The sequence below is a fragment of the Aulonocara stuartgranti genome, assembly GCF_965226115.1.
Source record: "Aulonocara stuartgranti genome assembly, chromosome: 6".
Taxonomy (NCBI): Eukaryota; Metazoa; Chordata; class Actinopteri; order Cichliformes; family Cichlidae; genus Aulonocara; species Aulonocara stuartgranti.
The window spans coordinates 31,828,081-31,838,450 of record NC_138944.1 but is presented as its reverse complement, the minus strand read 5'-3'; the positions used below and the strand labels follow the sequence as shown (position 1 = coordinate 31,838,450).

General features: G+C 40.8%; 1 protein-coding gene across 1 annotated transcript; it reads left to right on the top strand.

Moving 5' to 3' along the window:
* Nucleotides 1-769: 769 nt before the first annotated feature.
* Nucleotides 770-9,790, top strand: LOC309708516 (ADP-ribosylation factor-binding protein GGA1-like). The gene is made up of 16 exons (XM_082536626.1): nt 770-1,009; nt 2,526-2,610; nt 3,067-3,142; nt 3,680-3,778; nt 4,265-4,388; nt 4,580-4,680; nt 4,754-4,834; nt 4,927-5,064; nt 6,623-6,830; nt 6,908-7,087; nt 7,179-7,240; nt 7,315-7,421; nt 7,524-7,663; nt 7,780-7,949; nt 8,712-8,822; nt 9,173-9,790. The coding sequence occupies exons 1-16, from the start codon at nt 967-969 to the stop codon at nt 9,281-9,283; spliced, it is 1,836 nt and encodes a 611-aa protein (XP_082392752.1). The 5' UTR covers nt 770-966; the 3' UTR covers nt 9,284-9,790.
* The last annotated feature ends 580 nt before the right edge of the window (nt 9,791-10,370 follow it).

The following is a 10,370-nucleotide window of genomic DNA, read 5'->3' as shown; positions in this document are numbered from 1 at the left end:
TTCCTTTTTGTGAATGATCTTTCTCAGTGTAGATACACCCCTGAATACTTTTACAGAGGTCCTCACATTTGCTAATGATCAATTAGTCTTTGAGTTTTTTGGTACAGGGAGGGTTAAATAGTGAGATACAATTATTTTAAGAACATGAACAGCAGACTCCATGAGGCTATCATGAGGGCCTTGAGTCCTTTAGTAGTACCTGTGCTTGCAGTTACTGTCAGCTGAGCTGAGAGAGTGATGATCTGTGGCCATCACCTCCAAAACCATTTCCTTTTTGGTGGTTATGTTTTTGTTGCTTCTCCAGTGCTCTTGGTGACACTTACATTTGCATCAAAGCCGGTGAAATGCATCCACAATGGTTTATGGATCCTAACTGGGCAGACTGTTGGAGACAATTCTGAGAACTGCATCGCAGATAATGGACTCTTAGTTGAATTATCAAAGCACGTTTTTTGTTTTTGTTTTTTTTTTTAAATTTGAGTCAGATTATATTTAGAATAAATATTTTTACAAGAAGAGGTGAAGGACGTTTGAACTTAATACATTATGAATTAAGCATCATAAGAAATGCGCTATGAAAGTACTAAAAGTACTCCAAACAATATAAACAATATAAAAATATCGATTCCTAATGAATTCTTCTGTAAGTGGAAAGAAGTTTGGGTGATCTAACGAAGTAAAAGCTTTCCGTGTGAAATGTGAAGAAGTGTGCATGTGCCTGAAGTGTGTTTTTGAGTCCCTTCTTTCCGCCGCTGCACTGACAAACACGACAGAGTTGAAGATAAGCAGATATGTGTGTGAGCGCGTGCTGATGCAGGCAGTGAGGGGGTGTAACGTGGTTGGTGTGTCAGGGGCGTGAGTGTCACATGTCAGCGTACACAGACGGCAGTTTGACACCTCCGCTTCTCCGCCAGAGAGAAACAGTCAGCAGCTAAGCGGCTCTGGACCGGCAGGAGACGGACGGCGATGGCGAGCGGTGACAGCCAGGAAACTTTCGAGTCATGGCTCAGTAAGTGAACAAGGAACAGAAAAAGTTTGTGTTGTTGTTGGCGTTCAGCTGCGAGTCTGCAGAGCTAGCGTACTTCTCATTGGCGAGACGGTCCGTGCTAACGTCCCGTCAACGGTCGGCTCGTGACTTCAGTTTGACTCCATCACCGCACACACTTTTTATGCGCGAAACAACGCCCTGTTTTATTTATTTAACTTAAACTACGTTTTGGTATTCTCTAGAAACTCTCAGCTGGAACAGGAAGTTGTTCGCTCGTGCGTGTGCCTCAAAGAGAGCGAGAGAGAGAAGCGGTGTTCGCGTGTCACCTGCAGAAGTGCGCGTGCTGTCACAGGTTTTTTATGTAATAAAAGCAGGCGTGTGACCAAATAAGTAGCTGGTATTGACTTTAGACCTGTGATGAAGTACAGAGCAGGTTTTTATAGGTTTTACTGCAATAATTCAGCCCATAATGCATCTCATACTGTATTCAGAGCATTACTTAAAATAACACAAGTAGACACCCAGACAGGAGAGAGGTAGTGCTGAAGCAGTCAGTTCATAGCATGGTCATATTGTACTGTATAGTTTTTATTTTTATGATGGGTTTTATCTTTATTTCTTTTTGACTTTTTGTTTAGTTTAGTTTTTAATTGGCTCAATGTTAGGTTTAGTCTTAGTATCATTGTGTGGAGGACATATATCAGAGTCACTACAGGTGTTTCAATAAAAACACAGAACATTTTAAAACCAGTCGACTTTCAGGCTTGTAGACATCCAGAATCTCAATTAAAATGTGCGTTAAAGCCTCGTCGCCTTATTGGATAAGCTCCTCTGTATATTTCTTGTATTCACTGTACTGTGCAAAAACCTTGAGCTAACCCTCATTTCTTTATATTTTGCTTCCAAGTAGCCCTTCTTGCTTGTAACTTTTTAAAAGTGGTCCTAAGTGATTGGCTTTAGCTGAATCTATGAATGGAATTTGTAAGAATGGTGCCTTTTGTGCATGAATGATTCATAGGTTAGTGTTAAGTGGCTTCCCACATACGCAAAGGTCAGGTATAGGAACTGGACTGAAAATCAGTAAAGAAGTAGCCAATGTCCAAACTTTGAAAGACCTTCAGAAGGCCTGGAGAACTATTGCTCAACACCACTTTAAAAATAATACGAAGTCTAGTTCCATGACAGCAAAATATAAAGAAGTGATTTTTTTGAATGTGGTTTCAGGCTTTTCTGTAAATGAAAAAAAAAAAACCTCCCCTACCCCTGGTTATGTATTTCATCAAAAAAAAATTGGATCTAGAAAATTATTAAATAGAGTACTTAAAGGAAAATAAAACACAGTTTCATCTTATATGGTGGGGATAGTGCACAAATATGTGTGCTAGCTAGCCTCCACACATTAGAAGCACACTTGGTGCAACATAGGCTTTGTTTCCCCTTTTTGTGCAGATCTTTAATTTTCACTTCCACAGAAAATCATTTTTTCTTCTTCTTCTGTGTTTCACTCTTTCTGTGGTCTGATTTTTTTTTTGTCCAGATCAGGCCACGGACCCAAATAATCAGGAGGACAGATGGGACTGTATTCAGGGTTTCTACGAGCTTGTCAACCAGGAGACTAACGGGTGAGCAGAGTGTTGCTTTCTTCAGTCTTACCTATAATTTAAGCACCTGTAAAACTTGTATACTTTCCCTCTTTATTGTAGTTAGTATAAACTAAAGTTTTGTAAGCAAAGCCACTTGGTTCTAAAAATGACTTCAACACAACTCAGACATTTGGGAAATAGTTGCTTCACATCCATGTTGCCATCACAGTTTGTCAGTTACACCATCACGCAAGATCAAGAGGGAAGTCTGTGACACCTTTTCCCCTTCACTCTTCCCGATATGATGCAGCATAAAGTGTAAAGGTACTTTCACGTAAAGGCAGAGTCCTGTTTTATTTGAAGCATTTCAGTGGATTTCTGCTGAGGCGGGCAGAGCGCTGTGTGGAAGCTGTGCAAACACTACGTCTTCAGCTGTTTGCACGACATGTTTGCTCGCAGTTCACTCAGATGATTTGAGATTTTTCTGCCTTTCAGGCCGCAGGTAGCCGTTCGTCTTCTCGCACATAAAATCCAGTCCCCACAGGAGAAAGTGGCTCTGCAGGCTCTCACAGTGAGTAACCAGACTAATGTCACGGCATGTATTTATCTCTCTTGTTTTGTGGTGCTTTTATCTGCAGACGTCTGAATTTGAATCAGATTTTTTTAACACGGACAAGTACTATAATTCTGTATTGATTTATTTCTCCTTCTCAACGGTCATACTCGGCATTTGTCACAGTATTTTTGTCGACAGAGGCCATCACAGAAAAACAAATGTGTTTGTTGTAACTCTGTGTGTGGGGGTGGGGTGAATAATATCCGTGACTAATATTTATCACGTGGACGAAGCGACATGAGGCACTTAATCCAAGTTTGAAGCTGCTGTGAGGGCACGCACAGCTTGTAGCCAGTGTTTCGCTATGAGATGCGACTTGGAGAAGCTTCTCGAGGACCATGTGCCTCAGGACATGTGACATTTTAAATGTGGTTAACCACAAATATCAAAGATGAAAATCTCTTCTCTCTGTGCTGTGCTGCGTAAATGTTCTTCAGTTTCTAGTGGTTAGGATTGAGTTTTTTTTCTTGTTGTTTTTTTGGTGTTTTCCAGATTCTCGAGGCTTGTATGAACAACTGCGGCAAGCGGTTCCACAGCGAGGCTGCCAAGTTTCGCTTTCTCAATGAGCTCATCAAAGTCTTAACACCAAAGGTACTGCTTATCAGACACAAAAATGTCAGTGGTAGTTTTTAAAGCTGTGAGAACAGTCTGAAAACCTCTACATTTGGTAGTCAGACTTCCACGAAGTAAATTATTTAAGAGTTCAAATGAACTGCAGTGAACTTTTGTGAACGTGGAAAAAAAATAGCCTCCATATATCACAAGGCTCAGTCGAAAGTTCAATAAAAAAAAAGGCATATAGAGATTCATATTATAAGAATGAAAAATGTACTTCAATTAATATGTTTAGACAGTTACTGCAGGGATAGAGTCACAAAAGTCTCCGTGTTCCCAACTGTGCAGCACGTTAGTAAATCTGCTCCAATCTAATCTAAGAATCTGACAGCGTATAGATTTAAAATTAGTCCAACATCCAAAGGTCCACGTTCTAGACTGTGGGACCAGGATATTCTGGAAATTTCTAATGAGCAGCTTTTTCTGCAGTAACACTGACATGTGATCCATCTTTCCGAGCAGTATTTTGGCTCGTGGACTCCACAGAAAGTCAAAGACAGGGTGACGGAGGTCCTCTACGGCTGGACGCTCTGGCTTAAAGATGAACCTAAGATTCAGGAAGCTTACAGCATGCTCAAGAAACAAGGTGAGGAACAATGCAGATACAAAACATGAAGTCTGTGCTCAGAAGCTCTACCTGAGAATCCCTTCATTTAACACTGAGCACGTGATACGTAACAGTTTAATCATTTCTTAGTTGTTCTGTTGTGTTCAAGTCTCGATGAGAGGACGTGTTTTGATTTTTTCTTTGAGTGGGTTTCTTTTTTCTGATCCTAGGTATTGTGGAGAAAGATCCCAAACTGCCGGACACGGTTATAATGGCTCCTCCACCACAGAGAACCACAGAGTCTGTTTTTGACCAGGAGGAGAAAGCGAAGGTGAGCATGTGTGTTTGTCTACTGAGGTGTGCGACTGGTTTCATCCTGCTTACATTTTTTTCTGTGCTTATAGCTGTTGGCCAGATTATTGAAAAGTGGCCGTCCTGAAGACCTGGAAACTGCCAACAGGCTCATTAAAAGCACCATCAAAGAGGTGAGGAGTGCTGCGGTGATCAAAGATGATGATCGTGCTTTTATATCAATTTAATATTGACCTTTTTTTCCCTGTGTATGTGCTACATTAAGGAGCAAGAGAAGGCTGAGAAAGTGTCAAAGCGTGAGTCTACTCTGCAGGACGTGGAGAGCAACACTAAGCAGCTCAGAGAGCTGCTGGAACAGCACGCTATCACTGGAACTTCATTACAGCCCAGCGACGACATGAAGGTATGTTACTACATGAAATACACACTCCGCTTGGGAAGTCCTGTGACTGTTGTGTCTTTATTTGCTTTGCAACTGCAGAACTGTTTTCTTTCTTTCTTTTTTTTTTTTTTGTGCAGCGTTGGGTGTGTTTGAGCACAACATTTGATTGCAAGGACTAGAATTCACTTTTGGTATTAAATGAAATGCACTGTGGTGGTTTGAATCGTATCTATCCAATAGATTCCATTTTGTTCATATAAACATTGAGTCTTCCTCACATGCCAAAGTCATTCATGGAGTTCCACAGGGCTCTGTGCTGGGACTGAGGCGTTTTACGTTACACATGCTTCCATAAACAATATTATTAGCAAACACTACCCAGTGTTAAAACGGAGGCAATCGGTTCGATCTTTCACACTGAGCGTTTTTTTCTTTAGCATAAGTAATACCAGACTTTATCCTACATTTATTTGTAATGATTCCATAACACTCTTCTACATAAAATCAATTATTTTGATGCGTTAGATATTGCGTTATTTTACCTTTGCTCTGTTATAAAATAATCTAAATAATTTGTAAAATGAAAAAAAAAAACTTATAAATTTAGTCTTGAATATTTATTTTAAATCAAAAATCTAACTTATAATTGGGAATTTCTGAAAATATGTTGAAAATTAGTTAATCATGTTTTGTTAATTGGTGATTTTAAACTGCCCGTAGGTATGAACGTGAGTGCGAAAGATTGTCTGCCTCTCTGTGTTAGCCCTGCAACACACTGCCTTACCCTAAGGCGGGGGTGTCAAACATGAGGCCTGAGTGCCAGAATCGGCCCAGCCAAGACTGGAATCCAGACTCAATGGACGGGTTAGGAAATGTGAAATGGGTTGAAAAGTTTCGACCTTTTAACCGTATTGTCACGAGTGTTAATGCTTTATGTTTTCTGATGAATGCATGCACAGGATACACTGCATACCCTTTGGACACATGGATACACTGTTTCTGCAATTTTACACATTTAACCTTTTTTAATCAGCTCGATGGAGCTGGGATACATCGATATGTCTTTGAGCTTCATTTATCATTACAGATCTTTCTATCCCTGTTTTGGTCATTAGTGTTTTGAGTAACCTGAAGCACTGGAAGCTGAACTCATGCTTTAATGACCCTCAGCAGTTACATTTGTTAGTAGCTCCTGTCCTTGTGGACAGGATGTTTGCTGATTGAAGTCTTGTGATCTTTATTTAGTAAAATCTGTGTCTGTGATGAAGTCGCTTTTTTCCACCCTTAGTTTATCTCCTTGGATACAACTGATCGGTTTTAAAAACTTCACTCAAGCTGTGATGTTGAGCTGGTAGAGCCAATTTTCCCACTATCACAATGCTGGGAAACGATGTTCTGCTGGTGGAAACTTGAGGCACAGTGTCTGACAGTTGATTTACTTGAACGAGAAATACACCTCAAAAAAATAGGACCTTTTGTACAAAGGTCAAAACCAAGCTTTCTTTTTTTAAATGATCCATTTAAAAAAAGAAAAAAAAGAAAACATTAAATTTTTATTTTTATTTTTAAACCTTTGCAGACGCTGTATGAGCGCTGCGACCGGCTGAGGCCCAGCCTCTTTCGACTAGCCAGCGACACGATGGAAGACGACGCTGCTCTGGCGCAGATCCTGGCAGCTAACGATGACTTGACTCTCGTAGTGAACGCTTACAAAGTCCGGGTGGTGGGAGCAGAGTGTAACGGAGAAAGAGCACGAAGTAAAAGTGAAGAAGTGACAAGTAATACGGGTAGGCTTCATTTTGTTCACCTTTTAGTCCTCGTGGAAAAATCTTGTTTGCGAACCTCTTTTCTCTCGTTGGTCCAGCTCCTACGAGTCACAGAGAGGTTAAGAGCTACCACCTCATTGATCTGTCAGCACTGGACTCTCCGCAGACTCACAGGAAAGCCGATTCCCTGCCTGTATTCGAATCTTCGTCACCAGTCTTCACCTCTTATCTGGAAAAAGCTTTCAGCTCAGAAGACGACCAGGACTTAAACGAATTAGGTGGGCCTGCTTTTGTTCTTATTTCGCCGTTATTGTCTGTAACACTGACAAATACGCTTCATAATGTAATGACGTCCTGTTGTGTGATTAGATCTGGTCTCAAAGCAAAGGACTCAGGAGAATTCCAAGTCCTATTCTGAGGAACTGATGCAGGTGAGGCTTGAATGGAAGATTTAAACATGCATTTTATTTGGAATATGCGATTTAACATGTTCTTTTACTTTTAGTTAAATGGAGACATTTTTAATGCTGAGCAGAACGGAGGAGGGGGGCTTTTACTGAGAGCCCGTGGATGTGGGGGCAGCAGTGCGACAACTAACGGGACAGACATTTGGTAAGATAGCAAAGAAATTTCTAGCTTTTGCATGCACTTAGTCAGAGTTGTAAACAAGTAAACAACCTTTTGTTTTTAAAAATCTGTCTTTTGTCCCGTTAGGTCTCACCCTCAAAGTCAGCAGTTCAAATGGTCGGACAAACCATCAAATGAAGGCTCAGGTTCTCCAGTGAAACTAGAGGACTCATGCCCCCCACACCTCCTGAACAACATCTTTGTTCCAATGGAAAGCATCAAATCCAGTAAGTCGTCTGAAGCGAATCGTCCAGTGTTTGCCGCGAGTTTTGCAGCTGTGAGGAAGTCGTTCCTCAGTATCAGCAGATACTTTGTTTAATTGTTATTTTCACGTGTATGTTAGGTCAGCTGGAGCCGATCACGTTATACAACCGGGCCGGTTTCCACGTATCTCTTCATTTCGCTAGAGACCCTCCGCCAGGTCATCCAGGTGTCGCCGTGGTCGTCATGTCTGCAGTGAACACATCTGCGCTCGATGTGAGAGACTTCCTGTTTCAAGCTGCTGTTCCAAAGGTAACAAACTCAGACTGCAGGGTGATGTTTTTAAAATGTGGACGGATGCACTTTTGAATCAGGAAAACTTTTGAAAATATCTTTAGGACGTGTCGACTTCAAACCTCTTTAATCTTGAAACAAAAAAGATACAACAAAGAAAGCAGGCTGGTTCAAATGATGTACTTTTTTCACAGTTTTGCTTAAAAAATGAAATAAAATGTTGAAATTAGTGCTAGAATTTCTGAATTTTAAATAGTGACTGGTCAATAAGTCTAGGAAAGTGCTGTATAAATGCCAGTACACATTTTTCTCACTTGCAGATGTTTTTTCTTAAGAAGTAGGTAGACACGGGTGTTACTGATGGAATGAATTATGTTACGCACTTGGCCTTCACCTCACACACAGGTGGGATTGGTAACACCTCTGTGTGTGTCTATTTGATGACACGAAGGCTTTGTCTGTGTAAAAGGGAATATTAAACTGTAGCTTCATTGTGGGTCTAAAAATATTACAACTTTGTATATGTTTAGATGGAGAGGAAGCTAGGTCATTGGCCTGTGACAGCTGTTACACCAAGCTCTGTGCAGTTAATTGTAAGGCTCAGACTATCAAATCACAACAAAATGTATCTGGCGCCCCCTGCTGGAGTCGGGTTGACAGTTCAAATTTGTGGGGCAGTCCCTGTCAGTGTTTTTCTGTTTGAAACCACTTCAAGTGTCTGCCTGCTTCCTATCTGAGTTGGGCACACAGCTCTTTCTTACTTTAATCACTGTCACACAGACGATGTTAGTGAAACTTCAGCCTGCCTCAGGGACACGCCTACCTCCATACAACCCTGTCCTGCCTCCACCTGCTGTCTCCCAGGTCCTCCTGTTAGCTAATCCTCAGAGGGTGAGTTATATGCATGTAACTGTTACTACCTGTCTACCTTGATTAAAGTTGTCAGCGTCTCTGCATGTGAGTTTGTTTGTTTATACTTGTTTTTGTTGTATATTTCCACAGAGCAGGGTTGTTTTGCTCTTGCTATAAATTGTCGGATCCTCAGTAAGATGCTTTACACATTTCCTGTACATGGCAGGAATGGTTAAGAGAGTAAAGCTGTAGATAAACACCATACTTTGTTTTATATTACAACACAACACAAAAGATAATGCTGATAATATTTAAAATATTTGTTCTTTATTTCTTTCTTTGGAGAAATTCAGCCAATTTCTTAAGATGTCCCTTATTTTTTCCCTCAGCGTAAAGTCCGCCTGCGCTATAAGCTCACACTGATGCACGGAGACCAACATCTGAGCGAAACGGGAGAGATCGACAACTTTCCTGACTGGATGTCTTTGACCGGCCACTGAAAACTTCACAAACTCGGATTTGTACTCTGTGCTGGGTGTGAAATTAACAATTGAAAGAAGAGAGAGTGATAGTGAAGCCAGGGAGGAAGAAAAACTCAACCAGAAGATGGAGATGCTTTCAGGTTTGGACACTTCATGAAGTAACACCAAGCAAGTTTGTATTTTTGAAAATCCTACTTTGTGTGCGTAGGTTTTTTTTGTTGTTTTTTTTTTAACAATTTGCTGTGATTAAAAAAAGTAGCAACTGTGATTCAGGCAAAGAAAAATGTCTTACATTATTTAAAAAAAGAGTTGAAAGTCTTACATTGCACATGGAATCCGTTACTTCCAGTTCCTTTATACCTGGTTGGTATTCCAAAGAAACACCAAGCACTGACACTGGAGTCACACTATGGTAAACGGTGGCTGGACACAGCAGTGCAACTAAAAGTATTGTGACCTTGAGATCTTGTTGCCTTTTGAAGATCTAGTCTAACTACTTGTCAGTGAGTTGTTGTGATCTGTATTCCAAGCAAACTACAGAATGACATTAACTCTGCTACCTTGCTTTTATTTAGGTACATAACAAGAATACAACCAGTTGGCAACCAGCTGACTTGAGCCCCTTATTGCAAAGAGATATGACGTGGATGTGTTGTGCTCACTTTGGAGTGACTGCTTTGGACACAGTTTGTCTCCCACGCGGTGACCTGTGCACCCGTGTTTATGCTCTGGTTAGCAATTGCTGCAACCACTTTCAATCAGTCACTGAATTCTAAAATACTCAGTTCAGTCAACAGGCCAGTGGGATGCACGCACACACACAAATAATGAGCAGCAAAGGCAGGAGCTGTTGCTCTGTTTATTGTAAAACCCAAACAGTCCAAGGCTTTAGTAATTATTGTTGCTTTAGCTGTGCCGTTAAGAAACTCAAGTACAACAAAATCTGTGGCAAAAATAAAACAATCTATTATTCATTCAGAGGATTTTACAGTTCTTTTACACTTTTGTGTGCATCAGAATATTGTATTTCAAATCTAAGCATTTGATGTAAGGGTGTTCAGGTGGGTTCAGCACATCCCCGACTGGACCCGATTCACGTGTCAGA

What these genes read in the sequence shown, in the direction of transcription:
- LOC309708516 (XM_082536626.1), top strand. Translation starts at nt 967, where the DNA reads ATGGCGAGCGGTGACAGCCAGGAAACTTTCGAGTCATGGCTCA. An exon ending in AACTTTCGAGTCATGGCTCA is followed by an intron (nt 1,010 to 2,525) that starts GTAAGTGAACAA and finishes TTTTTTGTCCAG; the next exon opens with ATCAGGCCACGGACCCAAAT. An exon ending in CAGCATGCTCAAGAAACAAG is followed by an intron (nt 4,389 to 4,579) that starts GTGAGGAACAAT and finishes TTCTGATCCTAG; the next exon opens with GTATTGTGGAGAAAGATCCC.